Consider the following 17,896-nt stretch of genomic DNA (forward strand, 5'->3'; position numbering starts at 1 on the left):
CAGCCAGCTTCTCAAATTGGCCATCCGAAAGCATTACCCCACATGATGACCACAAACACTGATGGACTGTTTATTGCAACAGGATTTTATTCAACACTTATTTTTGTACAAAAAAAAAAGGCTTAAAATTGTAAATACACTACTTGCTAAGAAAACACAAACTGATACACCATACTGTCATGAAACACATTCCTTTGCATTTTCTCAGTTTTTGAAGTTGCAAGATGGGCCACAGGTAGATTTGGTCCCAGGTGGGGAATGCCAAACTGCTGAGCTCGTGCGCTTGAAGTATCGAGGCTTGCTCTTGCCAAAAATATCCTCCAGCTTCGGGCTTGGAATTAGCCCAAAGAGTTGGTCAACATTCACTGGGTGATAGTATTGGTGTAAAATGGCTTGATTAAGCTGAGACCCTATGGAAACAACAGTATCGGAGAAGCAGACTCATTATAAATAAGTTTTCAGTGCTCTGCTTAAGGCGCCCTTTCCCTTAGAGCATGCAGGACAGTTAGTCTTCTTGCACACCTGAAAAACTATTACCTGTACAGTGAGCATGATGAACAGCTTTCCTGCTCATTGCAAAGCTTTGAACCCCACACCCATCTTCAGGTTGCCAGCAGCGCTTGTTTTAAGTTACTCAGCGCACCAGACTTATCGCAAACCCACCACGCCTTGGTTTCCCTCAGGAGGATGGGCTGCCTCATTACCAGTGAGCCCCCACCATTCTTTTAACAGCCTCGGATCCAAACGCATGCACAGAGGTCTTTGGTTTAACTTCAAGACAACAGCACTTGCAGGAAAGCAGCTCCAGTCCCCCTCACGACTCGGAGCCAGCAGCTGCCAGCACTGCTGAAGTCTCACATGCTCCCGGACTGCACTTTGGGGAAGCTGAGATTGCACCAAGTGAATCTGGAAAGCTCCAGCTTCCCAGGGAAGGAATTAAAGGAAGCTGAACCAAACTTGGCACCTACCGTCAGCCCAGGCAGGGACAGGCTTCCGAGGGTCATTCTCATCATCTGTGGAGTCATCACTGTTCAGATCCATCCCGTAGTTATTTTCATTTACCTTTGGGGATCTGGACTCCTTTGGGCCCTTCGGGGGCCCCAAGTAGGATGTGGAGATAGATTTCTGAAACCAGAGAGCATTGATTAGCGCAGGAAGCAGACCTTCCAGTCTGGCGGGAGAGCTTGCCTTGCCAGGGCAGGCTGACTACCAGCCCCGTTGCAGGCATCTCAAAGCTCTGGCACCTGCAAGACGAACAGACTGCGCCAGGGTCCCAGCTCAGATCCCACAGCGAGATGCTGTGAAGGCATCTAGACAGTACCCTCATGCTGAGCGTAAGCCATAAGTTAAGAGGCGAGTTCCCAACGCCACATGCTGGGCAAGGAACTTCACTGTAAAGGGAAGGTAGTCAGAAACAAGAGCTGACAGCTGACTTTCTAGAGCAGATGCATCATTTGTGTTCATTTTCAACCCTAGTTCAAAAGACAGGAGAGCCAAAAGGGTCAGCTACCTGTGTATGGGAAGCCTTTGATCTATACGTTACCTGGAACATCTGTAATATTCCTACTTGACAGGTAACTTGGGTTGAGTTTTTCAGTAAAACCCAGAAATGCTCAAATCCTTTTGGCTTTTTTTAACTGAACTTTGCTTTGAAACCACGGCCCCCCGATAGCCAAGCTGTAGCACGGGTCTGTGTACTGCAGCAGGGACTGCAAACCGCAGAAACAGCCGCTGGCCTGCCCTGCGGCTTCCAAGCTGCCAGGGAGAGCCTGCCAACACCCGGCCAGGAAAAAGCCAGGGCTCCGCTTCACATTGAAGCTGCAGGTCAGAACAGCACAAGCCAAAGCTCGGAGACACCTCCTGGCTTTGTAGTGAGGAAGAGGGATGAGTAGAAGACCTGACAGTCGTATGTAGTACAGGAGTAGCTAAGGGTACTGGCCAGAGAATAAACCAGGAATGTAAGCCTAACTCCGCAGGGCTCTTTGCATTAAGGGAATGCAGAAGTATACACACATCTGTACAAATACAAAAACTGTCACCGTGCTCAGCAACTTGATAACTACTTTTAACCCTTTTCCCCTCCTGTTTCTTGTAGAAGAGTAGAACAACATACCACGTATGTTCTTGTAGAACATACCACATATGTCTAAGCACTCTGCTTTTGCACGCACGGCTCTACCACTCAAACCCTTCCACACGTTTCATGGCAGATCTGCTTTTCATTCTCTAGAGCTCTGACGTGAGTCACAGCGTAGAGAAGTCAAGCAGGAAGAAGAGGAGCCAGTCAGCCCCAAGACAAGAGAGTTTACCGGCAGAGGCAGTACTCGAGTCTGTTTGAACAGCTTTTTCTCCACCCCTGCAGTTACCGGGTCTGAGCAGATCCCATTCAAACAGGCTTCTGGAGACCCAGCCACCAGATTTCACCGGCAGGCCGGCATCAGGGCTGCTACTGTGCCACTCCAGGCGCCGCAGGCTGACGCCTCATGATGTGCTGCCATCCTGTGGCTATTTTCAGCATCTTTTCCAAGATAAAACACTCGGTTTTCCTTCAGGTTCCCCCCGTGCTGAGCTCTCGGCCAAGCACCCAAGACGACAGACATCCCCATCCTCTGCACAGATGCCTTTAAAACCCCAACAGCCTACACTTGAGGACTTAATTTCCTGCTCCATCACTGATGGATAATAAATGTGCAGGCTGGCTCCAAACCACAGGAGCCAATTAGACACCACAGACTCATTTTATTTGAGGGCTCTGCTGGAACCAGGACTCACCTTCACAGTTTTGCTCAGCCATGTGCCAGAGGCAGCAGTCAATGCTTCTAGTTGCATGATTTTTTCCTCCTCTCCCAGCTGCTGCTGGGGCTCCTGCAGACCATCTTCCTCCTGTTAAGATGGAAGAATTAAGTCATTCTTCATTCATGTTCACCAAGAAAAACAACCAGACTATCTCTCGAACACAGCCATATTTTCTGGGTCCCTTGCAAAAAAAAAAAATCCTCAGTCCCTGTGTGTCGTCTTCTGCAGAAAAAACCCTAAGCCAAGACTCAAAGATAAAGCGACTCCTGTCTTTCCTCAGATCCAGATCAACAAGGTCTCTAGAGCCCACGCTCCCCTTTACTGCTTTGAGCCAGGTATTAGAAGCCACAGCAATGGATTCTGCTTGCTTGGCTCTCTTCTCCTGCCCAGGCTGCTGGTGCAACACTTTCAGGCTCTCTTCCTCCTCATAAAGAGAAAAAATTTTCACTGCTTAAACTTCTTTTCAGCCCAAACCAGGTTGTCCAGGAGTTCCCTCTCCCATACTGCTCAGTAGGGAAGAGCTAACAGGAGGGCAAGAGCTGCAGGCACTTTGAGTTGTATTCAACTTCTCATCCAGAGGAGCTTTGCTGTGGCTCACTCCAGCCCAGTTGCTGGCAACATATGAAGAATTTAGACCTTCATTAAAATTATATAGCACAAATAGGAGTTTCAATGTCACAGACCTAGTGAGTAAGAGCAGCAAGAGCAAATACATAAGGAGGAATTTAGCCTCAAGAGGAGTAGCATTTGGGGGTTTGTTTTTCTTACTAATGAAGAAGGCAGAAGAAAGAGTAATGTTAAGAGCAGAAAGAGAGTGGAAAGAAAATGTTACTGTGGTATTTTGAGGAAAACCAGCCTTGACTTCAAGCCATAACAACCTTTGTATAAATGCAAATGACATTACATGAAGCTGTATGATACCTGAAGTTTGTTATGGGGATCACATCCTCCAAATACAGTGAGTGAATGTAGTAGGGAAAAAAAATAAACCTCTTACTAATTTCCATATTCATTTAAGTATCAGTGAATGCCATTTAGAGGTGTTCTTCAAAGTGCCATTGTATGGCTGTCATCCATCTTGTGATGGGGCTGAGAAGGCTCACCTGTTAACAAGAAAACAGTCACCCCCAACGTTATCAACAGAGTTAGCTCATTCTCACACAAACCCCAACTCCTTACAATAACATGTTTGGCTTGTCATAGATTTTATTGTATTGGGTCCTCTAAATAATATAATAGCGAATCTTAAAACCTTAAACAGCAGGGAAACAAGTCTGATGTCAAAATAAGTCTGTATCCTACGCCTCACTAATTTACAACAGAGAAGTTGTTCCAAGACCACTTCAACTCCCCACCTTTATGTTTTTTTCAGAAAACACTGCTGACTCCAGCTGTGGTTGGGGGGCCTTCTCTTTCCCTCGCTGTTTGTGATCCCTGGGGAAAAAAAAACACTATAGTTTAGTTAGAGGAAAGCATGTCCACCTCATCCCCAACCCAAGCATTCGTATAGCCTCTTGCTTCAGTACCCCAAACCTCTGGGACAGCCTGACACTCACACCAGTCTCCCAATTTCAGCAATACTATTTATATTTACTGCTTCACCATGCCTATTGCCAAGTCCCCTCCTCCAGGACAGAAACAAGCTAATACCTCTCCTTCACTTGTTCCACCTGTTGCTGCTCTACAAGATTTTTCAGTTCCAAGACTTTCTTTCCTTTTTCTTTCACTTCATCCTCTCTCCTTTTCTGCAGTGGTTCTTGCTGCTCAAATTCATCTTCCTCCTGAAGGAGAAAGAAAAAAAACCCTTGTAACCCTCCAGCTCAAGTGCTGAAAGATAGGAGGATATGAAGCGAATTCTTTGAGACAACCTGTGCTTGTTATACCCCATTCTTACCTTCCATGGCCTGCCTACCAGTTGGGCGGTCTCTCCCTTCTGTCCCCACAGGTACCCTTGTGTTCAAACCCAACATCAACTGTCTAGACAGAAATCTTGCAGCACGGACCCTGAATTCCCTGCAGCAGGAGAGGTAGTAACCTTTCCCTGTCCCACCAGTCAGAACAGTGCACGGGTCCCCTGCTATTGCTTTCCTCTCCTACAAGCAGGAGGGACCTAGAGGTGCTCTTACCACCCTCAGCGCTTTCTGCTTCCATGCATCAGCTTCCCCATTCTTCTTCGACAGTTTTTTCTTGCTCCGCTCCTCTGCCGTTTTCTCTTCCCGCACTTGTGAGAGGCGCACCTGAGGAAGCCACATGGGTCTGCTACGCCACCCCCAAGGACACACCTCACAGCCTTGTCCACGCGGAGGGTGGGGACTGCTTCTGAAGGCTGAAGCCTGTGATGTTCCAGGGCCTAATGAGACTGAGAACCCAACACCCAGCAAGCGGCACGTGCATTGGATTTAGCACCAACCTCGTGCAGCAAGTCCACCACTGACTGCAGGCCATGTGAAGAGACACCCATCGCTTGGGGTGATAGGAGAAAGGAGCACAGGGACCATTACACAACCCCAAAATACACGCCTCCATCCTGTAAGTGATTCTCTGCAGAACAAGGGGATCTGGCATCTGGTTTCCGCTTTGCCTGCAGTGCTGCTGCTGACTAACTGAACTGCAATATGAACTGGGGATGTGAAAGCTGAGAGAGCCCCAGAGACACGGTTCCTTCACCCAAGCTGTCTGTCCCAGTAAAAGCACTAGCATGCCCACAGCAGCAGACTAGCCAGGGCTGTGTGTACTTTTGGCTGCTCAGGTTTTGGGAAAGGCTGGAAGGAGCACAATTCCTTTGTTTTCTAAGGCCGACCCTTTCCAAAGGTCATTTTAGTCCACGCCCCAAAATGAGCAACCACCCTTCTCCCAAAGGCTGCTAGGGCTCTGGGTCAGTCAGGCACAGCCCCCCTCAGTCCTGCAGAACCTGCACATTGTACAAAAGCAGCGACACTGTCTGCATGCAGCCATCAACAGCCCATCCTAGCATGCTCTTTATCTTCTACCTGTCCTCAAAAGAGGGTCAGACAAGGCTTTAAAAACCAAAACACGATACAAATATACACACAGCCTGGCCTACGAGTCATAAACATCCCTTGCATGTTTGGTAGCTGTTCTTTCCCACCATGCTTCTGCAACCCCCTGCAAGCACCATGGCTTCGCTGTCTGTAATGTTTTGTGCGAGGAACTCACTGAGTGCATTGTAAGCTGTGTAAGGCAGGGCCTGTTCACAGGACAGTCAAGGGATGCTGCCACATTCCTTGAACGCAGAGCACCATAAGCACTGCATGTCAGAACAGGAATGTTTAGAACCACTGCAAAGGTATGGAGAACAAAAGCCTCCTCTTGTTAGACAGACAGTTTCAGTGTCTCTGATGCAGATTTACCCACCACCTGATTAGTCACCATCAGCAGCAATCCTGCGCTTGCACGCATCACGCCAGCGGCCTGTTTGCACCCTCTTGGGCTCACAGCTCACTGAAATAATGTCACTGTACTGAGTGGTCCAAAGCTTGGTCAGCCTTCTTACCTTCTCATCAGTCTGTAAAATCTTCTGCTCCATCCGCTTTTTCTTCTCTTCTTCCATTTGTTCTACCCGCTCCCGAGCCTGCAGTGCCTTCCTCAGACGCTCTTCCCGCTTCCTGGGCAGTGTGTGTGCAAGGAGGGCTTGTTAGCTTTGTCTGCTCTAGCAGAGAGGACAATGGGGGAACAGGGACTTGCCATGGTAATTGGGGAAAACAGTGATTTTGCTCAACTTGCTTTGGCTGAGCTTAGCCTCAGCTCACTTCTGGATTAAGTTCGGACATTAGCAGGTGCTTTGCACCAATGCAGTTCTTACTGCAGCGAGCCACCACCAGCAGTGCTCAGGGTGCCCAGGCAGCATCACTTGCAAAACGCTGCTTCTAAGTGGGAGGCCCAAAGCACGGTGCAGCAGTGCTGTCTGCCTGGCAGGGAAGGCCTCCAAGGCAATTCTGTGCTGAACTAGGGAAGGAACAGGAGGCAGGGGACCCAACTCACTGCTTCATTTCTGCCTGCCGCCGTCTCTTTTCCTCCTCCACTTTCTTTCTCCTCTGTTCCTCAGCCTCCTGCTTCCTCCTGAGGCTCTCCAGTCTCTGCCGCTCCTTCTCCTGAAGGGAGATGAGTTCAGACTGTACCAATTGCTGGGGCCTGTTTCTACCCCCAGGCTGCTTATGCACAGGCAGCTAGAGGCTAGGCAGCCTGCTAAACAAAGAAGTCACTGTCAGAGTCATATTCACCCACACACCAGGATGGGAAGTGAATAGTAGGGAAGAAACAACGCAGGTTTGGCAACAGTGCTTATTCAACTAATAAGAGCAGAAGAATCACAGGCATAGGAGGGAAACACCTCAGTCCTCCAGCTGTACAAAATACGTTTAGGCAAGGAACAGCACACTCCTGCTGTAGGTGACCACCTGCAGCAAATGCTCCTTGCCTGGGACAGTGTTACCAACACTAGCAGCTGGGAGAATGGGGGAGAAGGGGCACAGTGCGAGTAGTCTTGCTTAGAGGCCAAAAGGTTTCCTAGGAGTTCCCAGCCCCAGCAGAACACACCTGCAAAGAGATCCTGCCACCTCACCACTGGTGTGGCCAGTTTACTTATTTGGACAGAGAGCTGCGTGGATGCCAGTGTGAGGGAAAAGAGCTGTCAGTGCCCATGAGGCAAGAAGCACAGCCGTTATAATCTTCCAGCCCCCACAGTTAGGGGTGTCATTACTTACAACAAAGTCTCCCTGTAGAAAAGAGACATAAAAAAAGATGATTAAGGGTTTGGAAGTAACAGTAGAACCCCCCCTTCATAGCACACCAACCCCATCCTTAGCTGCAATTCCTTACCAGTGGGAACCCACTGCCTGGCCCCACACTGCCTGTGTCTTTCAGCCCCGTGCGAGACACAGGGGCAGATCCTTGCAAAGAGAAAAGCTTCCCACTTTCCCATGTTTTAACAGTCCCAGAATATAAAAAGTTTCTGCTGACTATAGACAGAGCAACTGAGATTTCTCTACATATGAGGAAGGTTTGAGGATTGGTGCTAAAGACCCCCAGCCAATAACAGTGTGTGTGGACAGACTATGCAAGGCAACACCAAACAGCTTCCCACCCTGGGGAAGCTGAAGTAGAATTGTGAGGCCAGTTTGCTGTGAGGACCTGCACCGATCCATAGCAGCAGACAGAACAAGGAATATGTTTATTCTTTTCTAAGCAAGCAGTCCCTCCTGCCGCTCCCCCAAACTTGATCCCCTCCTCCAGCCCTGCGAGGGAAGGTGGGACTCTGACGCACCTTAAGATCAGGTCGGGTGGGAGTATTGCGTCTGATGAAGTTCTTTATAACACCCCCATGTCCCGTGGGCCCCGGGCTCACGAGCAGCTGGTTTCGCTGCACAGCCTGCAGGAAGTTTTTCAATGGTCTAACAACCTAACAGGAGAAGATGGAGGGAAGTCAGCACCTGCCAGGGACAGGGAGGCAAAGAAGGGCCATGGCACCCACTCACCTTGCTAGCTGGAGAGGAAGAAGGTGGAGTCTGGTTTGGTGAATTCTTGTACTTGTCATCCAAAAGGGAAAGGGTATGACCCCCTGGCTGCTGCCCATTCCATATAGCACCCATTGCTCGCTTATAGTTTCTCGTCCTGATGGCATTAAGAGGAGGCACATTAGGTGACCATCACACTCCCCAATCTGGCCAGAAGCATTTACTCGCTGTTACACACTTCCCTCTGCCTGCTTGCTGCCACCAGAGGACACGGGACTCCTAGAAACTCAGTCGGGTCTGTGGCTGGCCCACCATCCAGTCACAAATGAGGACAGGAAAGGTACACGACAACTTGGTAGGGGAACACCCAGGTTCCAGAGCAGTAACATACAACATCACTCTCATTCTCCACTCTGAGTCCCAGCAAGCAAGAAGTCTTTGCTATATCCGGTATTAACAGCACAAGATAGACACAACCCCTGTGTGTTTGTGGCTACCCAGCCCAGCTCACCTCACTGGCAGGGTTTCACATGCTTTATAAATGCTTTGGACACTCAGATTTACCTGTGTCAGAAATTACTTCACTTGCATCCCTTAATTCCAGGGAAAAACAGGGGGGACTGCTTCACTGCACAATCAGGGCCCAATCCAGCAGCAGCCCTGAGGAAGGCTGCAGATCCTGACCCATCACACAGTGCTAAGCATCCATGTGAGAACAGAGGTTGCTGTTATTCCCCCTCCCATCCACTACCCAGAGCAAATTCACCCCAGCAAAACCAGGACAGGAGACTGAGGGCAAAGCTAAAAGCAGGTGAAATCTCACGTGAAACACCAGTAATACAAGTTGTGAGGAAACAACTCAGGTATTCCAGACACTTGCACAAGATAAAAATAAATAGGTCAGTCACCTACTCGCATTACCTTCTGAAACTACTCCCGGACCCACCCCTTTATGAACCACTCAGTCACATCTAGGCTGTGAGTTAACCATGCTATGTTAGTCACCTTTGCTGGTTTGTGCATGAACTCATGTGTCTGCTTCCCAAGCCAGACCTGGGTCTCAGACCCAAATAAAGCTCAAGAAGCCACAAGGAACTCCCAGGAGACAAGATTTGGCCAAAGAAGATTTCAAAACTACATAGGGAGGAGCAGGGGGAAGGAAGGGAAACAAACACCCAAAGCTTTTTAAAACAAATTACGTAAAAGGCCAGACCCAAGTCCTTCCAGACAACTGGCTCATTCCCCCTCCTTGCAAATGTCTCATACCAGATGCGTGAGGGATTCTCCTGGGACTTGGCACAGTGGGGTTGTTCCTGGTTCTTGTTCTGGCATTCGCCGTTTGGATTTGCACAGCCTCCTGTGAAGAAACCTGCAGTTAGCACCATGTGCAAGGCACCCTGCAGGGCCCCGATTCTCGTCTCCGGCTCTCATGTGCTCAGAGCCCTGTAGCATGTAACCAAGCTGAGAAACCAGAAGCCTGAATGGCTACCTGGAATATCAGTGTTGTATATATACATGGTGAAGCGTGCTGCAGTACACATCCTGTACAGACCCTTTGAGCAGGCACAACCTGCCTCACCAAAAGGCCTCCAGCTACTCTTCCCTCAAGCAGCTGTAGCTGGAGTGATCAGATCCTACAGTTCCCACAGGGGATAAACAAAAAGCCTGAACCTCTCCCTCCCCTTGCTTTGAGGCACAGTAAACAAACAGGACCTCTAAATCCTCACATAAGGTAAACCCAGAGGAAAGGGATGTCAAGGTGCTTTAACAGAGCATTACACTATGTGGAAGATTCCAGGTCTGAGAGCAACCTCCTTTCAAAGTGTCCCCACTTACTCATTACGCAGATTGGACAGCACAGCATTTGTCTCAAGGCTTGGACACATTTACAAGGTGTCATTGCTTATCTAACTGCATGTCTCACCTCTTCAGGAGATCAAGAGTTTAACTGAAAAGTGACCGTGACTGGTCAGAGGTGGTTTTGTTTTAACACAAGTCCCAGATTTTCCACAGACCCTCATGTTGACTCCCTGGTCTGTGTGTCTTTGCGGCTTCATGCAAGAAAAGCAAGGCCAACTCGAAGTTACCTTCATTGTTCCCTGCCTGCTGCTGAGGAGGAGCTAAGTGCTGTGCAGGAGGGCTGGCAGCTTGTATACTTTTGCTTGAAATGAGGACGTCTTCAGGAGTCTGCAGGAAAAGGAAACAAGCATTCTCTTAGCACAGCTGCTCCAAAGAACAAGGCTACCACGGACCTGCTGCCCTGAAAAAGCCAGTCACTTCCAACTGCGATCCAGCTGCTAGGCTAGGGTCTGCTTCTCTCTCAACTAGAGCTGAGCTGCATGGACGCCAACCGGTTCATTTCAGTAACAGGGGTTCTGCTCATGAAACACCAGCCTCTGCAGTAAGGACAGCTGCCCAGCACTTCTCAACCAGAGCAGGAGCTTTACTGAACCTGGACTGCAAAGCCAAAGTGCCTCGAGAATGACAGGCAGCTTCTACACACCTTGGAGACATAAATTTTCAAACTACAGATATTCCAGTCCTGAAAGACAGGCAAGTCCCTGTAAAGTGTCTCAGGTTACAAGATCGTTAAGCACTTTAAGTACCATTACAGTATATTCACAGGACAAGCAAAAAAGTCACTGCAGCACAGCATCCTAGCGTGTTATGAGGCTGCCTGCACACAGGCCATGCTTTCTGCTACCTGTTAAGCTACCACCAGCTGCTGCCACCACCACGATCCGGAGCAGAGCCACCTGCCCATTCCCACTGCCACCAGTGCTTCCCAACAGCACCAGGGAGCTGTTCTGGAGCAGAGCCCACTCCTCTCTCTGCTGGGCTAGTTTTCCTCTCAGCTGGTTCACAGCACAACCACACAAGAAGTTTTTCCCAGCTCAAAGGAGGGGATGGGTTTCTTTGTCCTGCTCGCACTGCAGGCTTACGCTAGCTTGTTGCGTATGTAGCCTCAGCGGCCAAGGAAGGCACATTAACTTGAACCGTCCTCCCGATTTTTGTAGCTCAAACCAGCCATGCGACAGAGACAGGCTAAGAATACACACAGTCAATTACCATGCCCAGCTGACAGGCAAAAGCTTGCTGACTCCTGGGAAGCTGGCCAAGGACCTCCAAAAACTCCATCTTGAAGAGGCCTCATCAAGGCACAAAATGTCTCTGCCCACCAGGAGCCAGAGAGCCAACCAGCTTAACTAGCTGCCTAAGCATTAGAAGGGCAGCACTGCCCAACTCAGCAGCGCCTTCGCCGAGCTTGAAGGGACGTGACAGAATGATCCCCTGGCCACATTCCCTGCTTCCAGTGGCAATGCTCAGCAAAAGATATCAACTCGGGCAAGAAGATGTCCAGACACATAGTTTGTAGGTTGTTCCTTAGAACTTACCTTTTCACTTGGGGGATTCAGTTCCAGTCCAGGTCTGTAAAAGAAGAGTTATTTTAATTATTTCAACTCTCTGAAGGGTGAGTTACAGGTGAGCCAGCCTATAGGACCCCAAGGAAAGTGCAGATAAATTTAAGTACATCCAGAGGCACAAGCCTGTTTCAGCCAGGCCACACAGAGGTGGAGCTGTAAATTCTTCTGATGGACCATGCCATTGCATTACTGAACAACACATTGATGAGCTTTGGTCCCCTTCTGCAGAACTTCCACACAGCAGGTAAAAAGGAAGCTCCGTGAGCCTTAGGCTGAGTCTTACCTGTCCACCTTTCAGGTTCAGACCACAGCTGGCTGACCTCCAGCACCATCAGGCATTTGGAGGCTGGTTACAGCCAGGAATCCCAAGACATAATTCATATAATGCCAGCCAACACCAGGCAGAACAGCTGCTGGCAGCCTCTCAGGCCTTAAGGCATAGGCTGGACCCCACACTAACACAGCGGTTAGCCCCACCGTGCTCTGAACAGACCTCTGAAAAGAAAGGGCTGTGCCTGAACAGCCCAAACTTTGAAATATCAACCAGCCCCAGGTGACAGCATCACCTAAACAGCCCCTTACAAAACCAGTCCTCTATCTGTAATATGGAAGCAACCCATATAGATTCCTTGCAGGTTTTTCTGTGGTTTCTTCCTGCCTGCTTTACACGGTAGCCTCACCTCATGCTGCTGGTCACATCTTCCTCCACAAAAACCTCCAAGGAGCTTTGACCTGGAGGAGAAGAAGAACATAAGCTAGCTTGGGGATTTCATTCTGAGGCTTCCCAAGAGCAGCAATGCATGCGTGGTAGAGCTCAGGTCTCTGTGCAGGCTTTCCTCCCAGGGAACACACCGATTGCTCATCTCAGCTTTCCACACCAGCACTACCACCTCCCTCAAGTGTCACTGACAAACTGGTGTAGGCTGGGAAGGCAGAGAACTGAGGCAGCAGCTCCTCTGCCTGCAGACTGCTCCAGCTGCACAAACATGCTCTTGCCTGTGTCAGAGACAGCATTTCCCAGTCAATTGACTTCAGCTACTGCCTCCCTACACGGTTTTATGCAGAGATTTGGTGGATTTAGGCTGATTTCATTCCCCCCATAACACCACTTAGCTGAAAGTGTTATAACAAATGCCTAGATACAGTGTGACTCAAAGCTGACAAAACTAAATACCAAAGGCCTCAGTGCTTTATTAGAAGCCAATCTGACTTCAGAAGCAATGATTTTAGAAAGTCCAAATAGCAAAACCTTCCCAGGAGTAGTGGGAACAGAGGATATGAGGAGTTCAGCGCTACCAGGAATAGCCTGGATTTCTGAATCTCATTTCCTCCGATGACTGTGCTATTTGGTTCTCAGTCCATCCACTCTACCTTCACCCAAAAAGCATTTAAGTTCCTCTGCCAATTTCAGCCAAATTTCAAGGGATGGAGACATTCAGTTCCTACAGATTTTTTTGGAGAGTTGGCAGAAGATGCTGAAATTAAAGCCCCTCCCCAGGGAATGCTATAGTCTCTCCTGATCAGCCAAACCGCACACGTGGCTAGAACCAGCCAGACCGCATTTTCCCTTTCACCCTTGTTGTTTTTGCCCACCCACAATCTATGCAACCCAGCCCCCAATCCCTGTGCCTACCCCCCCCAAGAGACACTTCCTTCACCTCCTGCGGCAAAACACAGCCTGAGACTTGGTCCAACAGCAGATGAGGACCTGAAGATTACACCCCAAACGAGTGGAAGCCATAAGGGCTATCGACAAGGAGACTAAGAGGAGCCAGAGAGAGTTAATACGGATGAGCAGCTCCACAGCTGCTTACTCCCCACGCCAAAGCCGAGAAGCTGATTTAGCCAAATGAATGCGCTCGACAACTGAAAGAAACTTACAGCTCACTCTGCTGGAGGCAGAGGATGATTCTCGCGCCGCTGCCTTCTTCGAAATGGCCCTGCTGATAGACCTCCGGATCATGCTCTCTCTCTTGCTGGCCAGCGAATATTGTTCTGCCAACGAGGCCCTACGGCTCTTGTGGGGGCCACCCGCAATGCTTTGGCGTCCAGAGCAACGGCGCGTTTTGGATCTCACTGTAGTCGTTTTGCTGTCGGAGTCCTGGAAAAGCACCTTTTCGAGGCCTTGAGGAGATCGATCTCCTTGGAGCATGGCAGGATCTCCATTTCTAGCAGCCTTGGGAGTGGAGGTACTCGCTCTTCTTTTGGGGGCCTCCTCCCCCTCCCTTGCTGTCTGGCCAGCAGGGATCTCAGTGACAGAAGACACATCCTGCAGCTCAGCGGCTGCACCCCCCTTGGGCAACTGCTCCCCCGTAACAGCCTGACAGGCTGCATCGCTGCCATCTGCACCCTGAGGGCAGTCCTGACAACCTGCCTTTGCCATGGGACCTCCTGCATCCGCCAGCCGTTTCCCAGTCAGTGCTGGGAGCTGGGTTTTAAGACTGGCCTGAGACCTCACCGCACAGTCAGGCATTGGCACCTCGTCCCCGTGACTGCCGGGGTTCTGGGGTTGCTCTTTGCTGTGGCGCCTTTGGGAACTTGGCTTGGAAGACACTGGCTTGATGCTGCTTCTCCTTCTGGACAACCTTAAATAAAAACAATCGCAAATGAAGTGAGGAAGAAAAGTCTCCCGCTCCCAAATGATTTTTAGAGAAAAAAGCAGACAAGTTTTGGAGTGAACCTGCAGGCTTCTTCCCTCCACCATTCGCCCTTGCAACCCATCTCTTGTCACTGGTGAAATGTAGGAACTGAACCTTGAGAGCTCACAGACGCGCTCTGGCAGATTTAGCTGGAACAATTTAGAAATTGCTGCTTACTGCTCTCTGCTGCCTGCAAGATGGGTTTTTTTTGCTCGACGTTACTACTTATACCATAGGCAGTAATGCAGGGCACATACCCTCGCTGCAGCCATCCCAGCTATCAGCCTGGCAGGCAGGGTTGACTCACAAATAAAGGTTGTATATGGATAAACTGCAGCAGCTGAGGTACCAGGACACTCATTGCTCTTTGCAGACAGCAACCCGCAGCCCCAGGCAGAGCTGACACCAGGGGACAGTAAAGTCACACTGGTACAACCAACTCCACTGTCTTTGCCTCGAGCAAAGTACAGACACCCACACAGGGAGGGATCTTGGATCGAAGATACCGCAGTCTCCCATGATCAACTTTGTGTGGAAGTCTCCCCTGTAGAGATCCACAAGATCCCAGCTAGAAACAGAAGGCTCTGCTGCTCTCTGGCAGGCTGCTCAGGATAAAACACATCCCAAGCACTGAGAAAACATCCATGGCTCTAAACGCAGAGTTTGTGAACAGGCTGGGAAACACAGCAATGCTGCCATACATGTGGTACCTGACAGCGTAATCCTGAGGAAGGAAACAAGAAAATACCTGTACAATCAGGACTCCCGAATTCTTTGAATTACTGTTACTGAAGTAAAAAATTATCAGGTACAGTAACTGTCTCCAGCTCTATTGCTTCAGTTAAACCTGACCGACTACATAGAGGCTTGGGGAACTTGGGCAGTGAAATCCTCTTTGCTCAATTAGGTAACTTGCCACGAGAGGATGGAGCCACACACTTGATCAGTAAATCAAGGAGATCAGGTGGACGAATCCAAAACCAAAGGACAACTTTGATTGTCCAGAGAAAGGCAGCCAAAGTGACCCAGAGGTACCAGGTAAAGGGTGGAGACTGGAGACAAAGACAAAATGGAGAGCTAATGTGGAAGTGCACAAGAGCTAGAAAAGGCAGCTAAGAAAACCCACTGCGGTGTAAGAAAAAGGTTTTACAGCCCCTGGTGCAAGACCACCAGCAAGCAGTGACTTGTCCTACTGCCAGTATCCAAGTTGATTCCCCCTGCCCTCCTTCCAGCCTCATTCTCTTAATTTCTCATTCCAACCTCTAGCAAGAAGAGGGACTTTTTGCTGGAATTAGCAAAGACGACTACTAATTGGGAAGTGTGTAACTAACAATATGCTAAGAAACAGGTTTTAAAATACATACTGCGAAAAACAGAGCAAGGAAAACAACAATGGCCTGACCCTGCAGGATGGAGCACAACTTGCTGAACCACAGCATGAACTTCCTGTTGCCCAGGCATTTTGATGCATCAGCAGATCTTTCTTAAAACTAAGTTTAAGTGAGGAAAAATACATGCAAGACCTGTCTTCTTCAGGGAGGCGATCCAGCTGCTACCTGAAAACTAACAGTGTGTCTTAGGAGCTCTCCCCGTTTAGATCTGCAACATTTTCTTCTCCTGCCCTCCTTCACCACACACACGCATGAACTTCCCACGCTTCCTTACTATTCTTGCTGTTCTCTCCATCCTCCATGTCTGGTTTCTGACAGTCTTTTAGTTCTAACTCTTCCTGTCCAACTTCTGTGGGTTTTTCACTGTGGTTATCAAAATTTAAGTGCCTTAACACATAAACAGTTTGCTACTGCATGCCCAGGGACAAGGCTTGGGTCACACTACAGCAACTGCCAGCGTGCCTGCCCTCAGCTCACAGCATACGCTTCTCTGAAGGGAGGGTTACCTGAACTGCCTTGCCACTGACCGCAAGAGGAGAGCAGATACACAGAGAGCTACTGTGAAACAGTGGCATCAAGGAAGTTAATTAGCATCACAGCCATCCCTGACTACACATGCAATTAAATCACGCCCCACACCATCCTGCCTTGGCATCTGTTTGCAGGCAACTGTCATCTACTTAGGACTAGTTTTAAAAACCTTAAGTACAGTTGGCTCTAAGCAAATCACTTGGAATTTCCACTTCAGTTTCACTGCTAATCCCTTTGCGCCTTTCTGCCTGCCAGTTCAAACAATGGCCACGGATGTGCCGTTTCTGCACGTCCCTGGTAGCAAGTTCCATTCTCAGGTTCTCTCAGGCAGCAGCACAAAGGTTTAGGGAGTGAACACCAGTAGCAACCTCAGGTCAAAAATTGCGCTGAAAGAAAATCAAATGAAAAAACCCAAATCCAAACAGACAAGAAAATGGAGTATTTATTATTCTTTGTTTCTAACCAGAAAAAAGAAAAAACAAAAGTGAAGGAAACCAGCCAACTCCATCCCAAACTGCCACAAGAATCAAAATGTTGATTGATCTTGACATGCCCTTTTAAATGTATTTGCCAACTCAGGGATTAAAGTGGCTATTTTATGTTCTTGTGCACATGTAAACAGTTACTATTTCATTTCGCTCTTAAACGCTGTGCAGCAGAGCCAGAGCGAACCGACTCACCTACCTCCTCCTGTTAGGCTCCTTATTTTCATCTTTCAGGCAGGAAGACTGCCTTTTCTTGGGACGCCTCCTCTGTGATGGTGTTTTGGGCATTAACTGAGGTTCAGCCCCAAAGTTGCTGTTGAGCAAACACAGAAGACAAGAGATTGCTTCCCTCCACTGCCCAAAACAACGCTATCCACAACCTATCCATAAAATAAGGGTCACTCATTGAGAAGAATGAGTGTCAGGTGAGAAACAAGCGAGTGAAATGCACCAGCCACCTGGCACCAAGGCCCAAGCCCAGCTGCTGAATGCACAGCCACATTACATCCGTATCACCTGGCTGTGAAGCCCAGCGGGCCTCGCGCCAGGGCTGGCCCACCAGCAGCCAGGAGCACACGCGGCCTCGTGCTCACAAGGGCTGGGAGCTGTTTGAGAGCTGCCAGCTCCCCAGGGGACAGGGAGCTCCCCTTGAGGGCGGCCCCTACCTATCCAGCATCCTCATGCCCTGCTCCTCCACCTCCCGCAGCCAGGCCAAGTGCTTGTGCTCAGCATCATGGAGAAACCGGGAGAGCCTCTGCCCGCACACCTCCAGCAGCTGCGTGGGGCCGTCAGCCCCTGCCATAGCCCTGCCTGAAACACAGGGGGAGAAGCCAAGGCTCGCTGGCAGCCGGGGACACCCCACGGTGTGAGGCGCCCGGTGGGCTTCGTGCCTCAGGGCGGGGCGTGAGGGCAGGCCGGGCCTCGACACCGCACCCTAGGCAGGCACAAGCCCGAGCTCAGGCCCCGAAGGAGCCGCAGGCCGCTCTGCCCGCCTCCCCCGAGGCGGAGCAGCCCCCCGGGGCCGAGACCCGCTTCCCCGCCAGCACCCCGCTCGGACCGACAGACAGCCCACCCGCCGCGCCCTCACAAACGCGGCTTCCCCCTCCCGCCCCAAGATCATTCCGGCCTCCACCAATCACAGCGCGCGCCCCCCCC

General features: G+C 49.9%; 1 protein-coding gene across 1 annotated transcript; it reads right to left on the bottom strand.

Annotated features, from left to right (window-relative positions):
* Positions 1–204: 204 nt before the first annotated feature.
* LOC104031606 (inner centromere protein-like) lies at positions 205–17,543 on the bottom strand. The gene is made up of 19 exons (XM_075712193.1): positions 17,407–17,543; positions 16,941–17,054; positions 13,577–14,280; positions 12,376–12,427; positions 11,666–11,699; positions 10,358–10,457; positions 9,537–9,627; positions 8,292–8,427; positions 8,081–8,215; positions 7,521–7,532; positions 6,799–6,908; positions 6,311–6,422; positions 4,926–5,033; positions 4,447–4,577; positions 4,152–4,230; positions 3,107–3,220; positions 2,773–2,865; positions 969–1,125; positions 205–410 (listed from the first exon to the last, which is right to left on the bottom strand). Exons 1-19 carry the CDS (start codon positions 17,541–17,543, stop codon positions 205–207), a joined length of 2,625 nt encoding a protein of 874 aa, XP_075568308.1.
* Positions 17,544–17,896: the final 353 nt, after the last annotated feature.

Source organism: Pelecanus crispus, chromosome 6 (assembly GCF_030463565.1).
Source record: "Pelecanus crispus isolate bPelCri1 chromosome 6, bPelCri1.pri, whole genome shotgun sequence".
Taxonomy (NCBI): domain Eukaryota; kingdom Metazoa; phylum Chordata; class Aves; order Pelecaniformes; family Pelecanidae; genus Pelecanus; species Pelecanus crispus.

What these genes read in the sequence shown, in the direction of transcription:
- LOC104031606 (XM_075712193.1), bottom strand. Translation starts at nt 17,543, where the DNA reads ATGGCAGGGGCTGACGGCCCCACGCAGCTGCTGGAGGTGTGCGGGCAG. An exon ending in CTTCCTCTCCAGCTAGCAAG is followed by an intron (nt 8,216 to 8,291) that starts GTGAGTGGGTGC and finishes TTCTCCTGTTAG; the next exon opens with GTTGTTAGACCATTGAAAAA. An exon ending in TTTTACAGACTGATGAGAAG is followed by an intron (nt 5,034 to 6,310) that starts GTAAGAAGGCTG and finishes TGGCTTCCTCAG; the next exon opens with GTGCGCCTCTCACAAGTGCG.